Source organism: Solea senegalensis, linkage group LG2, assembly GCF_019176455.1.
Source record: "Solea senegalensis isolate Sse05_10M linkage group LG2, IFAPA_SoseM_1, whole genome shotgun sequence".
Lineage (NCBI taxonomy): Eukaryota > Metazoa > Chordata > Actinopteri > Pleuronectiformes > Soleidae > Solea > Solea senegalensis.
The window spans coordinates 7,765,965-7,787,623 of record NC_058022.1 but is presented as its reverse complement, the minus strand read 5'-3'; the positions used below and the strand labels follow the sequence as shown (position 1 = coordinate 7,787,623).

Here is a 21,659-nt window from a genome sequence, read left to right as displayed (position 1 = left end):
ACAACATCAAAGAGAGGAGAGAACCCCAACAGTTCACACAATGAGCAAGCACTAGGCATCAGTGGAGAGAAAAAACTCCCTCTTAACAGGAAGAAATCTCTGGCAGAACCAGGCTCAGAGATGTGTGGTCATCTGCCTCGACCGGTTGGGGTGAAAGGAAAAATGGGGGACAGAAAATGGGCGGAGAGAAAGGACAAGAGGGAGATGAGGTAGAGACAGAAGAGAGAGAGGGAGACCAGCAGCAGATACACAACAACTTTATACATTATGTATGTTATAAAAAAAAAAAGTGTTTAGGAACATGGGGAGAAAAATTAAACTGTGGAGTAAATAATTATGGAGCAAAAAAATTCCAAACAGTTTCTCTTCTATTTTTAGGCGTGTCTAAAAATGTGGCTACATGACACCGTAACTAGCATAAAGGCCCACTTGTATGCAAAAGACATAGACGGACAGAGCCTTACTTTGCGTTCATTTCGTCGAGTTTAAATGGACCTTAAATCCTCTTTAAACACTTTAACAATATATAAAAACCCTCAGCACACTCTCTCAACAGTTTACTGTGAGTCACTGCACCTGCTCCTACACTACTGCCTTTGGTTAGCTTGCTAGCTAAGATGTCTCTGTCAATGTGAAACCACACCGAAAAGCTCTGTCACTTTATATAAATTTCCTACAGATAGGGAAATGAAGTAGAGAAGAAGAACAGAAAGAGGTCTGCTTCTCTCCTCTCCTCCTGCTGTGAGGCTGCAGGTGCTGCTGATAAAGGGGAAGAGGGAGGGAGATGGTTGGAGGACCACTGCTAAACTAGTTCAGTTTTTGTGCCATATGTTGTTAAACTGCCACCAAAATGGTGAAAATGTCACTTCTCTACATGTCACCGGAGCGACGTTCGAGTAGGCAGACCAGAATACACATTTTCTTGTGGGGTGACAGTCAGAAGAGATATTTTTATCACTTCACAGGGACATGAACATTAGTGTGCTAACAAGAGGGGCGGCTTGTTAATATCACTGCTTTTATGTTACCCCAGCTTTTCCGACGTGTGTAGTGACTTGATTGTGAATATGATTGCTAGAGACACTACGAACAAAGGAGGAACTGATTTTCTAACACAATTATTTACTTGGGCTTATTGCAGGTCTCCTGGAGAGCAGCATGCGTCTGAAGCCCCACGAGGCCCAGAGCTACAGGAAGAGGGCCCTCTGGGTGTCATGGATCTCCATCGTGGTCACACTCATTCTGGCCGTGACAGCATTCAGTGAGTATTTTAAAACACACGTTTCTCAACATGCATGTGTGTACTGTTGCAATGTTGTGCTGAGCAGACAAACTGTGAGCATATTTCTCACTTCCTGGTTGATTAAGAGGATGTGTTGTCATCTTAGCATCTTTGCAGATAATCGTTTGTGCAGACATGTCGGAAGTTGTTTTACAAAACCAGTGGTTTACATTGTGTGAGTAAGAAGTATGCAGAAGGTTGGAGTTTGTTCTTAACACATAAAAAGCAGCTGATTTAGTTTGTGTTTACTATATTCTTTGTGTGTCTGAGGTAAAATTGGCACAAATTCTGGGTTGAAATCCAAATAACATTTGAGTTTAGTGAAAGTTGTTTTGAAGAGCAGAAAATATGCAACCCCAAAAAACGCACATGTAAAAAACACTGATAAAAAAACCTTTCAGTTGATTAGTCAGTCTTGAAAATTATGTAGGGAAATGATTTTGGAGGTATATTTTGTTATTATTTAATTTTCTATTTACATTCAGTTTCAAGGAGGAGAGCTCTTAGTGAATTGTTTCTAACATATACAGTATGTCCTACATTTTTTTTATTGTCATAGAGGATAGAAAAATAAACAAAAAACATTTTATTCAAATTGATTTTTAATAAATTGATACATTGTTGGTGTAGGGAAGTGACCATGAATAATAACTGAGACACACAATGCAGTGTTATTTTACCTTCAGTCATTTGATTTGTTTTTCTGTTCTAGACTTTACTTGTGTTTACTTAAAATTGAGTTTCCAACATATATAGGGTGACTTTATAACATAAAATGTATTTTAAGTGAGGAATTCTATGATTGTGATGGTGCTGACAATGTTGTTGCTTTGGCTCTTCAGGCAGCTCAGAACAACATTGATAGGATTAGGAATATTGATAGGATTAGGAATATTTTGAGTCCGACTGCTGTCCCTATACATTCCTTCTTCTCTTTGTTTCGGCAACAGAAACCAAACTGACATTATTTAAGCTCCCGTTCACAATAAAGTTGAAGAAACTCTGTGATAAGCTTTATACATTGCACAAACTTATTGACACTAGTATCTTTATTTATATTAATAAATTTAATTTCACTTCACTTTTAATTTCAGTGTCATGTCACTTGTGTTTATAAGAAGACACCTGGTGTTACAGGACAGACTTGAGGTGTGGAGAAAGCACGCCTGGTGCTGGCACAATCTTTATAATGTCAATAACCAATCACAGTATCCATCAGTGAGGTGTCTGTCTTGGCTGAATTGTTTTTTCTGAAACGTTGTTTTTGCAGTTTGCGTGGTGCCCCTCCATACCCCCGATGCTGCAAAAGCATTAGCATGTGGCAACACGTGTTGTCTCGTGATGTACGGAGGTTCTGTCATGCACAGTACTGTCGGACGTACAAAAGGGGATGTGGTTTTTTTTGTCTCAAGTCACAACGTCACCCAGACCCTTTTGGTCTCATCTGTCATGATGAAGCACAGACTTGTTTCACAAATCACTGTGACTGCTCAGATTCTCAGCGACTGGAGAGATGGACTTTCTATATACTGTAAAATAACTTTCGGGCAAAATCCTCCTTTTCAAAATTAAAACAAAAAACATGTCATGGCATGGGTCACATGATTTCTTGCATGTGAATGGTGGAGTTTTATCTGCTGGTTAAGCAGTGAGAGTGCTCCTTTAATTCAAATTGAGTTTATTTTAGGTGCTCTTTGGAAGGGATTCATGGAAACATTAGGAATCAAGTCTTCAAAAGGCTTAATGCGGAAGTTTGTTCAAAGGGTTTAATAAAAGTTTTTGATTTTACTGCACTCTCACAGTGTCTGAGATAAAGGCAGAGTGAATAAAGGGCTATGATGCAGAATGGATCATTCTTGGGAGTGCCTCAAGTGTTTTAGTCACTCTCACTTTCTTTGTATGAAACTGCACTGATACTTTTATAGAAACACTGTCGCAAAATCAGCTCTCAGGAGGAGGAGTGAATGGCATTCCTGTTATTCAATCACTTTAATATGACAAGAAATCTACTGCAGTGTGTGTGTGTGTGTGTGTGCAGTGTGCAAGAGAGAGACAGAGACTTAAACATAAGGAACACAATGACCCACAAAAAATCCTACTGGGAGATAAACAGGGATGAACAAGAGAAAGGAGGGATAGATGTAGAGACATACAGATGAGCTCCCCTCGGCCCCACCAGACGTTACTTCAGCCTCATTAGAATTGGTCGGGGCACTGGGTTAGGGAGTGAATAAACGATTACTTCCCTATGTTTTTGCCACACAGCATGGACCCTAGCAACAAAAATAAAGACCGGTAGAGAAGCTGTGCAGTGAAAATAGTGTGAGAATATAGAGGAGTGGAGCTCTGAAAGGTGCTATGGTACCAGTGGACACGTCGGGATGAGCCGTGGTAGGCAGCATTGAGAAATTTAGCTTTTGTGATGCCTCAACTTTAAAGAACACAGCATGCTGTTTTTTCCCTCAGCCTGTGCCCCACTTTCCCTCTGTCCTCCATCTTTCATCTTTTGAGTCTCATCAGCTTGTTTTTTTATACCCACAACTTTCTTTACTTCTTCTTTCTCATCATGTCTACCAAACCTTATCCCTTTGATTTATTTTCTCCCCCACTCTAATACATTCCCTTCTCTGCAAAGTCAAAAGATGATTGGAGCTTATAAAACCGTCCAGCGTCTTGTCCGGTGGGGTTGTCACTTTTTTCTTTCAAATGCAGTGTTATTTCAAACGTAAGGGTGTAAAGGTCAAATTCAAACTGCGTTAACTTGCTTGAATATGCTGCCATCTCATATGAGCCTATTTAAGTAGTACCCATTAGAATCCAGCAGAAGGTGCATGCATGTTAGCTTTCCTACCATATCCTATGACAAGTCCACAGTACACGAGGGAGTTTCCTCTCTCGGCAGATACCAAACACCCCCCAGCTTTGATAACGAGACATGATGTGCACCGAATACCCGCTAATAACCTAACCTAATACTCTCTGTAAGCTGGCTCCTAAATATCTGTGTGTGCCAGAGACATCTGTGCAGGGGTAATATAGTTAATAAAAAAGCGAGGCGCACTCGATCCAGATCCCATTGATGGACTTTTGTTTCTGGCAAATTATATCAGGAATGAAGTTGGGCCGTTTGCCTTGACACACGCTATCGGTTCTATGTTTGTACCACAGAACCGATGTAACAATATTACATTTTTTTCTAAAGCTATCAGAGCTTCCTCCTGTTGTTATTTACCGTTCAATGAGTTTTTATTCCATCCTATTCTACTCAGTGCTGTATGTTATGAATCCTCTAATTCTAGCAACAATGAGGTGATGATTATTAAAACTGTTAACAAGGTAATAAAAACTGTAATTATGCTTGTGGTGTATAATGGGCAACTATAACTTGCTAGTGTCATGATGATGATGCTGATTTTTGCAGTTTGCGTGGTGCCCATTCAAATTGAATGACCTGATCCTGCAAAAGCATTGGCATGTGACAACACTTGTTGTCTTATGATGAAGTTCTGTCATGCACCGTATAGTTGGAAGTACAAAAGGGGATGTGTTTTTTTTTTTGTTTTTTTTTCTTTCATGCCCGGTTATGTATTAGTGTGAAGTCATACGTCATTCAGACCTTTTTGTCTTAGCTGGCATGATGAGGCACAAACTTGTTTCACAAATCACTGTGACTGCTCAGATTCTCAGCTTTTGGCCACGTTTTCTCATATTAGACACGTATGAATAAGCTGAGTAGAACTGAAAACTCCTCAAAAACTTTCTGATATTGTGTTGATATTTTCTAGCCTTGGCACTTTTCTGTCTTCTCTCCTTTCTTTCTTACTTCTCAGAGATCCTGCGTCTCTGAGATGGATGCCCTGTTTTCAAATGAACAGTCTCAATTTGATGATCTTTCGTTCATGAATGGCTGCTCTGTGTTTGCTCGCGATCCTTTCTTGAGAATCTGTGCTTTGCACTCTCTTGGCTAGCTATTCACCCGTAAAAGTGGTACAAGTCAGATGTTCTATTAGACACGTCAGACTCACAAGAGGTATCAGCAGCAGTGCAGGTAGTTGTTCTGCTCTTCTGGCTTTTAAGTAGCCAGCAGCGTGTCGAGCAACAATTACACAAAGGCTACAAATGTGTTTGACCAACAATTTACTTCTATGCACTTCAGTGCGATAGTGTTTTAACCACTTATGCCTCATTCAACATTTTGAGGATATTCCTGCTTATGAATTTTGATTTGTTTGACACAAAAGATCGACCTGGTTAGGACTAGCAACAGATCATGGTCTTTCAACACGGCTTAAAAACACTTTGTAACACTGTCCTTGAAGCGCACCAGTGTGCCACAAATCATCAGTAGAAAATGTATTCCTTATGAAATGTAATATTAAGAATGCAGCTTAGTAGTGTGGAAACATACGTTTGGATGAGGTGTTGTCATAATATGTGACTGAAAACAACAAAATGTGCTTGTTCCCTCTTTTTTGGTATCATCAAAGGTAGGGTCTGGTTAATTCATATAATTACATTTTAAGTGATCAAACAATTCTGTATTTCAAATAATAATGACCATAGAAGGAGCAGACAAAAACCTGAGGTAAAGGAAACTAGTTAGAAAGCAGCATGCTTTTGTTAGGTGTGGACATTTCACAGTATTTACTAACAGTCAGACGAGTCTTATTCAGGGAAGCGAGAGATTGGCATTCACACCGTCGTCAAGACGAGTCTTTTAAAACGGTGATGAATGCTGCATCATCCACAGTCATTAGAGGTGCTTTCACCGACTCCTCCTGCCTCCCTGTAACTCATTTGCTGGATGGAAAAAAACAAAACACAGAGAGGGGAAAATAAAGCAACGAAGAAACAAACTACTACGAGCCACAGAAGGCAGTGTATACTCAATAGAGATATTTGCACTCCGCTGTACAGTGGTATCTGCAGACCATTTGTCATATCTGGGCAGTCGCCGCAGAAAAATAGTCATACTAATATCTGTCAACTCCCCCTCCTCCCTCCTTGCTTTGCTCCCACCAATCCCTCACCTCACTCTTACCTGCTTTCCCTCTTCTCCTCTTCCCTTTCTCCCTCCCTACCTTCTCAATCACCCACGCTTCTCCACCCAGTGCCTGTCTCAGAGTAGAAAACACAATCATTTATTCATTTGTTCCCCCCCCCCTCCTTGTTCAGTATATTTTTACTGGTGAAATGCCAAGTTGCCAGCCGTGGAAGACGTGCCATTTTTCTGCAATGCTTTCTGCTGAGTCTTTTTTGTTGTTTGTCCCACCTGTGTTCCCAGTGGCATTTGTAGTGGAGCTTTATCTATTTGGTCTGTTAGTTATTTATGCTTATTTTCTTTTTGTGTGTTTGTGTTTGTGTGGGACTGTCCAGATGTGTGGCATTTCTGTGATTAGTACGAATCATCCGATTAGACTGAAATCTCCTGGTCCAGATGGTCGTCACATGTCATTTTGTTATTAGGTGCAGTCTGCTGCCTTTTTATTTCAGTCTGTTGGTGCCTTAGTTCCCTAAGAATGCACATGATACAGACTAATATATGAACCAAGGTCAGCTTATTTGCGAAAGACCTAGGCCTAAGGCTAGTCCACGCGTAGGTTATTTTTCAAAAATGGTTTTCATCCTAAACTAAGTTCTCAAAAACATAATCATCCCCACGAAAACACAAAACCCACTGTTCGGTGCTGTCAAAAACATTCCAAGTCAACAGGTGGCGATGTAACCATAACTGTGAAGCTTTGTTGAGCTATTCCTCAGCGAGTAAAGATATACACAATATACAATCATTTATAGTTATTTTACGGTAAATTCAAAAGGATAATTGAAAATTTCATGTTTAAAGATAGTTTTTTTTACGTGCAATAAATTCCATTTGTTTCAAGTTCAAGTCAATGAATCCCAAATAATCGTGATTTTAAATTTGGACCCAAATCATTGTGATTACTATTTTTCCCATAATCAAGCAGCCCTTACATTTTATACTATATTTTTAGATGGCATCATCTGTGATTCTAAGAGAAGGATTTTAATGATTGTGGTGTGTTTTTCTTGAATTGCTGCCTTTATGTCCAGATGAAAAATGTCATGAGCCTTCCCCTCCACTTTTCTACCAGCTGCCTGAAGAGGAACCCGGTATTTTGTTAGAGGATGTGTCTTCACAATGACAATGACTATTATCAGATAACATATGAAACTGCAGTCAACAAATTGCTCTGAATCTCTACTTTCCAAACCTGAATTGCACACACACACAAATTGTAAACACGCTGAATCAAATCACAGATAATGCTTTAGAATGCGATCTTAAATTGTAGATCGCATTCTATACATACAGTACCTGCTCAGTGCTTAGGGTGCATCTCATCATTCCTGAGATAGTTAGGCTAACTGGAGGCTTTACACTGAAACAATGGAAGACAATGTTGTGTAGTTAAGCTGAACTGGGTCACGCACCAGCTGCTTAAACATCCCATTCTTCGTGTGTGTGTGTGTGTGTGTGTGTGTGTGTGTGTGTGTGTGTGTGTGTGTGTGTGTGTGTGTGTGTGTGTGTGTGTGTGTGTGTGTGTGTGTGTGTGTGTGTGTGTGTGTGTGTGTGTGTGTGTGTGTGTGTGTGTGTGTGTGTGTGTGTGTGTGTGTGTGTGTGTGTGTGTGTGTCCAGGTATTACTAATGTTGTGGGGACCTAAACCTGTTTACACAGTCACATTATGGGGACTTGTCCTCCTTGTGGGGACAAAAAGCAAGTCCCCATAACGTAAATTACTACATTTTAAGGTGAAGATATGTTTTTAGGTTAGGTTAGGGTTAGGATTAGGATTAGGCCAGTAGTAATTGTGGTTAAGGTTAGAGTAAGTCTCCAAGAAATGAATGTAAGTCAATGCAATGTCCCCTCAAGTCATGAATGTCGAAAATGTGTGTGTGTGTGCGCGTGTGTGTGCGCGCGCGTGCGTGCGTGTGTGTGTCTGTCTTGAGTTGCCTCGGCAGCATGAAGCCACACTGTGTCACATGTCACTGTTGGCAGAATGGGGACAAGGGTGACTTCTCAGGGACAGAGTGGGAGTTACTTCTGTGTTAGCTGCTGAGTGTAGTTGATGCTCTCTGTGACCCTCCAACTGTAATAAAGAAGCAAAGTTTAATAGTGGTTATTTTATATGGGGGGAAAAACAAAGTGTAAATGTGAACAAACGTAAAGTCCATTATCGTTATTTCTGACGTATGTGGTTCAGTCAGAGCCACATTATCAGTGCTTTGTGACAATAGAGCACATTTCTAAAAACATAAAGAGCAGCATCGTCACTCTATAGAATTTGATTAACTTATATAACCAGACGGAAGATGACGTCAAGACAGTCCAATGTGTGAGTTACCTTTCTGAACCACATTTACTGTTGCTCCTCCTCGTATGTAGTTTGATGATGTTTAATCCCAAGGAGTACAGGGCTATTCTGGCCATTTCTTTGTATACAGCATGATAAAGCGTTTACAATGACACTGTTTGCTGTCACTTCTCTGCAAAATTTTGCATATGACTAGACAATGTATTTATTACTTCAGCATGAACCCACTGGGCCAAAAACTTCCCCCTTAAAGAAAGCAAGAAGAAGAGTATATTTATTACCTTTGGTCTTTCTACTAAATATCTACTGAGCTCCACCCCAGGTGTGAAAGCATTGTTTTGTTGCAACTATGCATTTGTTCCTGAGCTTATTGTGTCCCTTACTCTATGAAGGAGTCCACAAAATTCACTGCAGACTGAGGTAATATTTGACCACAGATGTAACCCGATCATCAGTGACTCATATTGTCAGTTTCTGTGATAATCGATATATTGCAAGACAATCACATAGCGATGCGTCACGATGTCTGTCTAACTGAAGGAAAGAGAACGTCTGTAAAAGTTTAAAAGTGCAGGATTTCTCTATTTATCCATAACATGGCGCACAAAGTGCATAAAGTCTATGTATTAAACATGGATTATCCACTCCCTCTTCAGCCAGGTAACTTCCACCCAAGTTTCCCTAATTCATTTGAGCAGCAGCACCATGGAAGTAGTGATGCCCAGTGAATGAACTGGCTGTTCACTCTAGATCGCCTTAATTTGTTCGTTAAAATGTCGATATTTGCCCTGATAATTGTATTGCAAATGGAAGAACGGCGATATATCACCAAATCGATATTGTGATCCACCCCTAATACACATACAGCATATACAGTATATTACAAGTGATCATGCAGTGATACTGCATTGTAAAGCCACGGGTTTTTCTGTGGAAGTACCAAACTGTCACAGTAAACACATTCTCTGACGCGTCTCTGAGAGCAGCAGTGAGGTTTGTCTGCGGCGTTCTCGCCTTCTCACACCAGATGCTTGGGTCTCATTTACCCTCTTCCTCCCCAAACCGGGAGGACACAGACGAATCACGAGCGCAGACACATGAAACACAGGCATGCATGCATATATCTATATATATAAGATACAAAGAGTGAAAACGTGAGCTTGGAGGGTTTTGGATGTAATCATTCGTCATTCAAGTACAACAGTGCATCCAGCTCGTGTGAGGCACTGTCTAATTTTATTCAGTAGTGATTCAAGTCTGTGTGTGTGTGTGTGTGTGTGTGTGTGTATATAATCTTGAAAGGCAGAGAATAATGTCAGAGTTATAAATCACAGTCTTAATGTTCCCTTTAACAAGAGCAACCATTTTTCTTCTTTCTCATTAAGGCTGTTGGTCATTCCTGTTCTTATTTAGTACATGACGTGTGCACACATTTACATATCGCTTAGTTTGGGGATAAACACGTTTCATTTTGGATGAGCTTGAACAAAGCTGCAGAGAAGCTTTTTTTGAAATAAAAACAATGGATTTTTTATGGATGTTATTCTGTTATTGTATGTACGTTTGCATGATTTGTTTGTGATTACATTTTGTAGAAAGGATTTTAAATGATAAGATATAAGCACATGAAGACGCACATTTTCCACCGCCAACATTGTGTTTCAACTGGTAATATCATAGGAAGTCAAATATCACTCAGTCCCACAATAGCCTCCTTCATGCCCACCACTGCAGACACTTTTCAAACAGATTCAAAGATCAAGCCCACTGTCCCGTCCATAATAGATGTTATATGTGATGCATGATTACAAGTTTCAAGTGGTGGAAGAATGTCGCTGGGTTGCATCTGTCAAAGTGAAAAAAATCATGTGTCATCAATGGTGTGGGGCCAAAAAAAAAAAAAAGTATTTCATGGATACCATGTGGTCGTACAGGGCTTGTTACACAGCTTCAGTCTCGTGATTGAAGTTGATAAATTATGAACGCTTAATTGGACACGCGTAGGGGCACATGTGGGTCGTCTAAATGCGAGACAGCGGGGGTTTCACACTGAGTCACTACTGTCCTCCGTGTTTGTGCATGTCTTTGAAGTTTTTAGCTTGTGTCAAAATTAGTAAAAGAATAAATGAAACCAACATATTTGTGCATGATGTGCTTCCTGCTTTTCAGATGTACCTCCTGGTTTTGACCTAGTTAAATAGCCAAAGTGAATTTGCAGGAGCCCACGCTGAGGTCCGTCATAGATTTAAACAACTTTGATCCAAACAGAACACTATGATCTTTCCAAAAACAATGTCATCAGTTTCCTCTTTTGGCGTCTGCGTACAAATTTGGCCTTTGCACATTCCTTTATTTTACATTTGTTTACAGCTTTTTCCTCAATGTTTTACCCTCATGGGGCATTTTTATTTGAAATGGCTCTGTGGAGGGAATATTATGGTATACATGTGGCTAGTGTAGCTAATAAATGCCGCTGCCATCGGGCAAAGTAGCCTGCTATAGCTTTAAAAAATGAAGCCGGTAAGGTCATTGCACCTCAGTGTGGTAATGCTACACTATTGATCTTCTACGGGAAAAAAAATAATGTTTTGATTACACTGCAGGGCTGGTGCAGGATAAGAGAAGCTTTATTTGTTAAAGCAAGGTATGAAGGATGTACGTACTCAATTAAAAATGAATAAAGGTTTTTACCTTGTTATGACACAAACTCATTTGTTATGACTCATTTTTAGGCATTTTCATATAGCACAGTGTATCCAGGCTTGCAGCCTCACAGCATCTTTTATCAGTCAGCACCCCTTGACTATTTTTACTCTGCACTGATGAGACACAGAAGTGAGATAGAGAGGTGTGATCAGAGACGAGCGTCAGAAGAGTTCTTCTGTGCCGGAGTGCCTGCGAATGTGTGTGTGTGCATACGTGTTAAGATTTATTTCCTTGTTAGACACACACTTGTGTTTGATGTCTTTTACCTTTTCTCCGGCAAGGTCTTGAGATCACAATGAGGTGTGAGTAAACAGACGGCAGAGGCAGAGATGGCCTATTCTTACAGTAAATGCCCGAACCGTTGTTGCTCCTTCCTTCTGTTCGTCAGTCAAACTCGAACAAACTCAAACTGTACAATTAAGTGTAATATCCACAAAGAAAGACAGTAAAATACTTTGTGATAAGACAGCATTATGACAACAACTAAAAAGATTCTTATTTAGGTGAGAAGAAAAGGTTTGTTTTTCAGGAAAATGACAGTCAATTTGCAAAAGTCACTTGTCACACCAGTTATGAATCATACCACAATCGCATTATCTGTCAATCACAATATGAATTTATTTGTTTTGACCATTTCGTGCAGCCTGAAAATGAGATTCCACAAATCATCCAGTGCATGCGAACAGCCAATATCAGGTCTAATACTGGATGGAATGCTGTTGTATGTGTGTGGAGGGATACTGCTTCCACGTAGGGATTGTGTAATTGTCTATTTTTAGCTTTAATGGGTTACACACTGCTTGCCTTGCTTGCCGTGATGAAGCACCACTGCTCCTTAAAGCTGCCCAGCTTTATAAAATGTGCTTCTTATGATCAACTTTAATTGTGCTGTTCATTAGATGCTCCGAGTCCTGTGCACGTCAACGTCTTTCAGATGCTTCCGTCTCTGCAGAATTCCTGTTTGCAACAATTGCAGTCCAGAGCTATTCCAGCGGTTTCACTTGGAGACAATTGTTCTTTGAACTAATGCTAATATTAGCATGCCAAAAGTCAAATTTAACAAATGATGACCAGCTTTATTTAACATAATAGGAATGCACTCTATGACCAAGATGATGCACATGGGAATTTCATTAGTTACACGGATATATTCTTAAACGTGAATATTTTCTGGTTTCTTTGCTTCATATAACAAAGAAATCATTAAAACTGAATAATTTTGGTTCGATACATTCGGGAACATCATCATTTCCAGGTTTGGCAAACACTGATCAGCGTTTTACAGAGCAAACAAGTACTTGACTAATCAAAGTGAAGCTATTATTCAAGATAAGAGAAAGTGGGGAATTGTCAATATTTACCATTACCAAGAGGGCCTGTGTTACTCCTGCCACAATCTGTAACTTTGGGACAGATTATATTCTGGTTGTTTTAGGTAAAAGCGACTTAGAAAGCCTAATTTTCCACCTCAATGTGTGAATGTTATCCGTGAGCTGATGAAACACCTAAATTGGATTGGGAAAGGCCATAAGTTGTGTGTCTAAACTCCACTGGGGTAATATCCACTGCTTCCATCCTCCCTTTTGGACAGAAGAGAGGTGAAAACCGATGTGAGCATTGCAGTTTCTGTCTCTGTGTGTTCACTCACGGGGTTACACCTGTCATGGTTCTATTAAAAGAGACTGTACAAAGAAAGAGATGGAGAGGAAACAGAGGGAGGGCGAGGGAAAGGCCAGTCAGTGGAGTCAAGTGGAGAACAAGAAGAGAAATGAGTGGCAGCAGACAGTGAGGGGGAGAAGAAGAGGAGGAGGCGTGAAAGGCTTTAAAATGGCAAAGAGAAAATGAGGATAAAAAGAAACTGGACATTCATCTCTCTCATCCTTGGAGTAACTGGACCAGATGAATGGATGTAGAACTATGGTCAGCATTTCTACGCTTATAGTGTTCAGAGTGTGGTACTTTCTGTTGCAATTAATATCATTTCATTTTACTTGGAATTCACATTCTGATATTTTTATCTGTTCTTGTATTCATCCAGACAATGGTTCACTCCTGTGGCCACTCGGTGGCTCAATAAATGGACAGTCCGCTCAGGTTTGACGCTAACTCGGTTCATCCCAGGTATCGATCCGATCACTACTTTCTCATTACGACATGCCTCTCTTCTGAGGGGAGAAGAAGCAGCTGCAGCCCGACCTTCAGTCGAATCAGCCTGACCTTCACTTTGACCTTCACCTTTTTAGCTTGTTTGAATTTCACATATTTCAAACGCCAATTCTTTCCGAAATCAGACGTAGCCATTCCCGTGCTTGTGAAGCCACTTGAAAGGGTGGAGAAGAAAACCCAAAATGCTCTCTGCACTACCAGAAAACACAGTACTCCATTACTTTTGTCGACTCTGGGATAAATACTTTTCTCCACCACTGAATCACAGTATCCTCCTGTGAGGACTGAGCAGACAGAAACCAAGCACCCACTCATGCAAGGTTAGGATAAAAACAAACAAACCCTCCTCTGCTCTGAACCCGGTCAGCTGTAGATGAGCAAAATAAGCAGTATGAAAGACAGTGGGAGTGTGGTCGTCTGATGCGGCGCACAAGCAGCAATTTCACAACAAAGATGCCGTTCTGAGTGTGACATGAGTGACGTTTACCTGTTCCAAATGAACCCAGCAGCACACTTCAAATTATATTTGATGTTTCATGTAACCTTTGTGCTTGTTGCCAAGTCTTTTCATTAGCAGCTATTCTTTCATTTGGACACCACAGCCTGAATCCCAAACCTTAAAGGAATACTTCACCGATTTGCATTTAGCTTTGTATTACTAGAATAGGGATAGTATTTTTGAAAAATTGTGCTTCCCAACCTCAGTTTCCCCTGACTTAAGAAATATCTTTTTTGTTACGTGCCCACCACTGACATTTGGTGCTGTCAGATAACTTTTTAATAAGTGAAGCACTTGAACCGATTATCAAAATATATAACTGTTTCTGCCCTAGTTTCAGTCAACCCTTGATGTAAAAAAAAAAAACCCAAAACAAGCGTACTTGTGTGTGAGTGCCCTTGTGCGTCTGTGCGTAATAACACGATAGGTCACAGTCGTGTTTTGTAACAATGATTCAAGATGTTTTATTGAATCAAAGTCATAACTATGTGTGTGACTCTTTTCAAATCATGATTATGAAACTGACCGGATCACGTTCTGTGTGTGTTGTACAAGATGTGAACCACTTAAGCGAGGGATAGTTCCATGTTGTCGACTTCAAGGCTCGCCTCAAAGATCCAGTAAGATGACCTCGGATGAAGTTTAAGCTGTCACTTGTCCTCATCCACCTGCTTGTCCAGCAGTTTTCCCTGAAAGCACACACTGTAGCAACCACCTCATTCATTCAGGAAATGACATCAGAGTCAACTCTGATTTTTTCCCCGTGAGGTGTTGGTTTCTGTTGTGACAAAGGGTCAGGTTCTAGCGAACATCACAGCAGTAGTTACAGTACTAGCAGTAGTCCTTAATCATCTTTGTGTAAAGAGGAGTCTTTCTCCTTAAATATATATCAGTTGTGTGTTTTTGTAATAGCAGGAGGGACTGCTGCAAAACTGGAACACAAATATGTGTTTTTAGATGAATGCTAGTCCCTCATTGCTGCCTTTTTTCCTCCACATGTATTCCTCCCTTTGACTTTTTTGTTTGTGTTTGTTTGTTTTTCATCTCTGGTAAATGAACACAACAGATGGTTGTTACAGCATGTATAATAGAAAATACAGTTGATGCCCAACAAATGTTAATGTCCTACTGTTCATAGATATAACAGAGCTCCTTTATATTGTATATTTACAGTTTGTCCGTCTTTTGTGGTGCAAACTATATTATATATGAGTGATTAATACAATATGGTAACACAATCTATCAAACCAGTGACTCATGGGTTACATGACTTAGTGAAAGTCAGCATGACCAGCACTGTAAGCAAAGCCAAAATACTGTGACTACGGGGAAAAAAAACACTTGTCTACCGTATCCATTCATTGCTTTTGGACTTTGACTGCGTGAGTGACAGTTTATAGTAGGTTGGATGTGCCAAAATGGGAAAATGTCGAAAGGATGACAACTAAATATGAGCTCAGAGGGCTCGAGGTGACCATGTCAGTTCTAACGGCTGACAGCAGACCCATGTCACCCATTATGTCACTGAAGTGAACCAGCACACTTGACACAGCCGGAGGGGAAATAACCCGCTCTGCTGTCAGAATATCACACGTTTTTTTAAAATGTACTATTTTTTTTTGTTAAAGTAGTAACGCATATCATTACGTTGCACTCTGACTGTTTAAAGTTAAGTCTTGACATGTGGCACTGGTCCATATTTCACCATAAACAACTTTTTCATAGATCTATATACAGCAGATTTGCAGACTCTCATCTGGACTGAACAAAAACCGTCACCTGTTCAAATGAGCCGTCATTAGTGTCACTGTCAATGGGAGTCTCGCAATCAGCCAAAACACAGCCAGTCAGACTGTCCTTTTGCAGCTTTTTCTAATAGAAAGCACAGAATCTAAATAGATGGAAATGATTTCTGGTCATGCCTCTAACCTTATCCATTAAAAAAAAAACACCAGCAAAGCAATATTTTTGATCGTTTGGTGTCAAATGTTGTGTTTTAACTCCATTTAAGGACGGTCCAATCAGCTCCTTCTGTGCTGTTGCTACAGTGAATGGCGATGAAACCACAGGCTGCACAAGGGCTGCCTGTTTTGTTTTTTGTTGGCTAATAACCATATGAGGAATGAGATAATTTTCTCTCTTATGTCTTGCACCATGATAGGACACAAAATCACTGAAGATCAGGAGCGTTTTGCCCTGTGGACTGGTTTGTGCCTTCATCAGCTGACTCTCTGGGGTTCATGATTTTGATGAAATGAAATGCTTGGAAACTCATTGCTTGCCAAATGCATAACCTCTGTAATGGCGCTGATTGGAAGTAAATCTAAAAAGCATTTAATTCAGATTTACCACAGTCTTGTGAGAGATCCACTAATAATAGTGTTTTCTTGTCCTCTCAACAACCAGCCTCCTTCTAAGTCATCTGGAAGGATTCAAGTAGGCCGCAGGAAAAGTAGACGCTGTGGTTTCTGACCTGCCGTGATTGTGACGGATTTCACCAATTAGCAGCGGGTTTGTTTATGTTGCACAACATCATAATTAGAAAGCAGTGGGGACGTCTGAGGGAAATAAACAAGACCATTAAATGGCGCATTATTACCAGAAGTCACAAGGTTGAATGATATTTATCAGATTAGCATGGATATATAATGACAATGTGACCCAGGGGTTTTGGTTTTATGTCGCTTTATAGTTGTCGCATAGTTGTTTATTGTAGTTTTTGTGTCTGCCTGCTGTTGCTTCTCTGTAGTCATTTTGCAAAAAGTCCCCTTTGTCCACTAGACCTGTGCCCAGTGGACAAAGGGGACTTTTTGCAGTTCAGTTCAGTTCAGTTCAGTAAACCTTTTAATGCTGGTGTGTCTCAGTGTTTTGTAACTGTCAGTTAATGGTATAATGGCTGAAATTTCTACCCTCGATCCTGATCAGGACAGATTTGTGTTTCTGGCAAATAATACCAGAAATTTGGTTCTTGTATGTTTTCACCACATCAGTAGATTTGAGTTAAAAACTGTTGGATACTCCTCCTCCTCCATCCCAATTAAGTGTGTTCTTGTGTAAGTGTATCTGTATCTGTTTATGCAGAACCGTCTCCAGAGAGCTCATTATTCACCTGTGGCTGCACAGTGAATTTGGTTAGAAATGACACCCTCATTAGCATAAAGGAAAGACCTGTCTCCCTTCACTGTTTATACTCAACACGCAGTCATGCAAAGTCACATGTCATGTGTAAATACATGTGCAGGTTAAAGGTCACTTCATCCTTTTTTTTCATACGTATGCATTTGTTCCGTGTCCACAGTCGCGTTTGCACTTGAACGTGTGGTTCCTTTCAAACTAAACGAGTTCCGCGCATGCGTTCTTATTCTCACATCTCATTCCAGTAGCAGTCATTTTTCACTAGGACTTCATCCCCATTTGTATGTCTTATTGTATTCTTAAGGCGTTGATTTGCACAGGTACCTTCTTCATGGCTGTCTTTTTTACATTTACATTTATAAGCATTTAGCAGACACTTTTATCCAAAGTGACTTACAAATGGGCAATACGCTACATAGAAGAAGTCTTGGAAAGAAATCCACTAGACGGGACCACTGGACTGACAGAGGGTGAGAGTGCAGAAGTGGATCCAAGTGCAGAAGCACTTGGAAGAGCTGGGTCGTCGTCCTCCTTTTGGAATCCAAATAGAGTCTGGATTGTCTTGTGAGGGGTACTGGTCCTTTTGATGAACGGAGTAGTCGAGAGGTAACATAAGCCTTTATGAGAGCATTTAAGTAGGTGGGAGCAGACTATTGGAGCACTTTGTAGGCTAGCATCAGTGGTTTGAATTTGGGCAGCTAAGGGTTAGGGTTCCTTTGTACTGTAGGGGTTGTCACAGACAATTTCTATGTTGAGAAGACTTTCTCAAAGATTGCTCCACCTGAACAGGGACTTGAGCCCTGGACCCTTGGATTAAGAGTCAGATGCTCCCCCGACTGAGGTACCCAGGCTTGACCAAAAACTCTTTTCTGGGTTGTACCACCAACTGGTCTGGAAAGTGTTGCGCTACATGAAGCATGCACAGTCAGTGCATATAGACTGTGCAGTCACAAATTGATGGAGTGCTCACATCCGTCCGAGTATACTACTGTGGATATTGGCAAATGATAGTATGGAAAATATGAATCTGGCCTAAGATATAATTATATTAAAGGCGACACAGACCAGAAGCTCCAATTAACGCTGCGTTTGTGTGTGTGGATCTGCGTCATTACCTCGTTTATGAAACCCTAAAGTTTCAGAACAAACAGTTCAGCCACTGCTGAGAAAATAGTGTTGTATTGTTTTCCTGGGCTCTGCGAAGCGGATCGGCACTTCCTTAATTTGATGATGTCATCAGAAATCCTCACCACTCCTCTCACCACCGTAGCGCCTCCTGGTGCGGGCACTAGTCCGGGCACATCCGGTTGCGTACATTCAACCGCAGAAGAAGAAGAAGTACTCTCGTTGTAGCTGCTGAGATGCAGAGCATCCACCGTGCCAGAGGGGGAGCTGTGTATCTAAGAGCTGGCTTATCTATTATGTCACTTCCAGGTACCTGGCCTATCACAGGACAGTAGGAAAGCTCTCGTTGGCTGGCCAATCACAACACAGTCCACGTTCTGGGGGTGTGGTTTTGGTCTGAAACAGCGCGGCTGACGAGAGTGTCAGTGAGGAGATATTTTGATCGGCTCGTTTGCAGCGATTAGGAGGTTTTTAACCATGAAAAGGAGTTAATATATGTAAGTAGACCTCCATAACTAACATATATGTGTGATACAAGCATTCTATGTCGCCTTTAAGGGTAAGAATCTGGTGATGCAATGCATATTATGATACAGGGTTGAGGATATGAAATTGATTTTGCGACGTATTAACATACTATACACAGGGTGTTAAATTGCAATTGTTCCCCCTCCCATATTGTGTATTTTAAAAAAAAACTCTAATTGTAAAAATTGCAAGTAGAAGAGAGTCTGAAAGCCAGCTGCCAACTAGTGGTTGGGGCTTATATGCAACACAAAACCACTGTGAAGACTATTAGTATACAGTATACAGTACTTCAAAGAATCAATACAGTATATTTCAGTATCTTTTTTACACCCCTACACCTATGTATGTATATATATATATATATGTATATATGTATATATATATACATACATACAGTAAATGTGCAAAAGAGACACCCACACATAGCAATCTGTCACTCTATTACTCTTCTTCGCTCCCGTTTTTTCATTATTTCATTCTCGACTTCTCGGCATGCCGAATCCTCATCTGAGTTATGTCTGAATCAGCATCTCCTCAAGGCCATGGTTACTAAGACCTGCACACAGAATTTACTAACAAAAAAGCCACAGTGGAGAGTGGGTGTTTTATGTTGCTGTTCAGTAAAGTACATAAACTATAGTAATTAAAGCTGAATCATGAATAGTTTTTTGTGTGAATGTTTTGAAGAATCCTTCATGAACAATTCATTTAAATTAATGAGCCATTTGGGTCGAACGAACTGAACTGAAACGACCCGTGTGTTTCTCGGATTAGGTAGACTTTCAGTCAGTTGTGAGTGAATGTGTAAGAATACACCCACTCACTGAGTCAATGATATACGGCATTTTATTTGCTTGTTCAAGTCTGCATAGATACCTTATTGATCCCTCAGGGAGATAACCGCAGCAACATGATTGTAAAGAGTAGCGTGTTTGTAGTTTCACATGTTTGCCGAAGTGTAACTGCACCTTTTGGTTCTAGAAAACAAGAGTTAATGAGGAGTTAACCCCTCGGCTAGCTTTAAGGCCAGTGGGTGGGAACGAGAAGTCTATGTTTCAGTCGAGCATCCGTCAAGTGAACAAATATTTGGAGAAAAATACCTTTTTTCCACATTGTTTTTCATGCCTGCCCGCAAGTTACATTTTATTGTAAAAATATAAATAAATAAAGTTGATATTTCACTTTGTATTAGCTGGTGTGGTCACAACAGTTTCGCGCAGCCGTGCTATGACAACGTGCCGGGCCTCCAAACTGAGTTGAGCCGAGTAGTGCTAGAACTGTATATGGAAAAGCGCCATTATTGGGTGGAGGTTATGCAACACACTGGCCATATGTTGCTGCCCAGAAAAACAAGTAAATAAAACGGTAAATACCAGCAGAGGGCAGCGTCTCTGTAGATAAAAAAAAAACAAACACCACCATATATGTCTAATGAATAATTGAAAGAGATTACCTTTGGAATAATATACTTTGTTTTTTTTAGGAAAATGCTGCATGCTCTACCTTTAACCACAGCTGCTGTTTTGTTTGTGATTTCTTTGCTAATTATCGCCCTCTGTATTCCTGTCGTGGCCCACTGGTCTTGAAACATCTCAAAGCAAGTCAATTAGTTTGGTAAACAGTAAACAGTTGGGCGGTTATGTATGCTCCTGCCAGCTGGAGCACTGGTGGACTCAGAGGAGGCACTCGCAGAACCCGTGAAACTCGAACTTGTCTGGGGAAGTGTAAGAAGAAAGCCTGACAAACAACAGACTAACCTACTGTAAAATATGTGGCTCAAACGTAGTTGCTACTCATCTTGTTCCTATCTTGTTTTTAATATGTTGCTTGTTGTCAGCAATTCTTTCCCCAAGAGGTTCTCTGGCATAAAATGTTTGCTGTTAACAGAAATACTAGGTAAAAAAAAGTTGTAATTTTGCCAGTTGGGAACTTGCTCAGTGTTGGAAAAGGTTTGGGCTTTAACAAGTGCATTTAGGTGTGAGACTGTATCTTTGAACATTCTTAGCCAGAACTGCAAGTAAAGTAAAAAGTCACTTTCCTTAGTTTATGTGTGACTTACATTTAATCAATGGCATTTTTGTTGTAGGGCTGCACGGTGTTGTTGTGGTTAGCACTGGTGCCTCACAGCAAAGAGGTTGCTGGTTTAAATCTGGGTCAAACTGGAAGAGAATTATCCAAAGGTGTGAATGTGGGTGTCTCTGTATTGTTGGTCTTGTGAAATGCTCATGTGTTTCCACAGTACTTTTCTTTTGTTAACATAAGCTTGTTACGCATCAAATTTACAAAACATCAACAAAATAGAAGCCACAGGGAACCTAAGGTGCCACAACTGATTTGAGGATGTATATGTCAGTCTGTGGCATGAGAACCACTCAACTAAGTTTAGTTTGTGCCCTGTATGCCTGCCTACTGATGTCAGCTGGGATTGCCTGGGGCTATTTTAATCATTTTTTCCCGTGAAACTCCCCCCACAATAAATGTGATTTTTTAAACATATATATATATATATATATATATATATATATATATATATACACAACTGGAATAATTAGTTACTTAATGGTGTGATTTTATTTCACCAAGTCTGTTCAGTTCAACTCATTCTTAATGAGCGCCTTTGTTGTAGCTGTAAGGAGTGTCATTGAATAATTGAAGTGTTGAAATGTCAGACTAGTCTCAGTTTTAGGTTTTTATCTTAGATCTGGTTTTTTTTTTTTACTGAATGACTCCCACACACACAGAAAGAAAATTGCAGCAGCTTGTTAGCCCTGAGTCCTGATGTAACTGAAACCCTAACTGCACAGTTAATTAGAATAAAGTAGAGCAATATCCACGGGGGTTCAATGAGATGTTGTTTATGTTATATTCTAATTAGGAAAA

General features: G+C 40.3%; 1 protein-coding gene across 1 annotated transcript in view; it reads left to right on the top strand.

The window, feature by feature from the left end:
• The window catches only part of LOC122762022 (transmembrane protein 163-like), a 49,850-nt gene that overhangs the window by 6,860 nt on the left and 21,331 nt on the right, over window positions 1-21,659 (top strand). Inside the window, exon 2 of the mRNA XM_044017186.1 lies at window positions 1,142-1,261. Coding sequence (XP_043873121.1) covers window positions 1,142-1,261 — 120 coding nt within the window. The remainder of the gene's footprint in view (window positions 1-1,141; window positions 1,262-21,659) is intronic.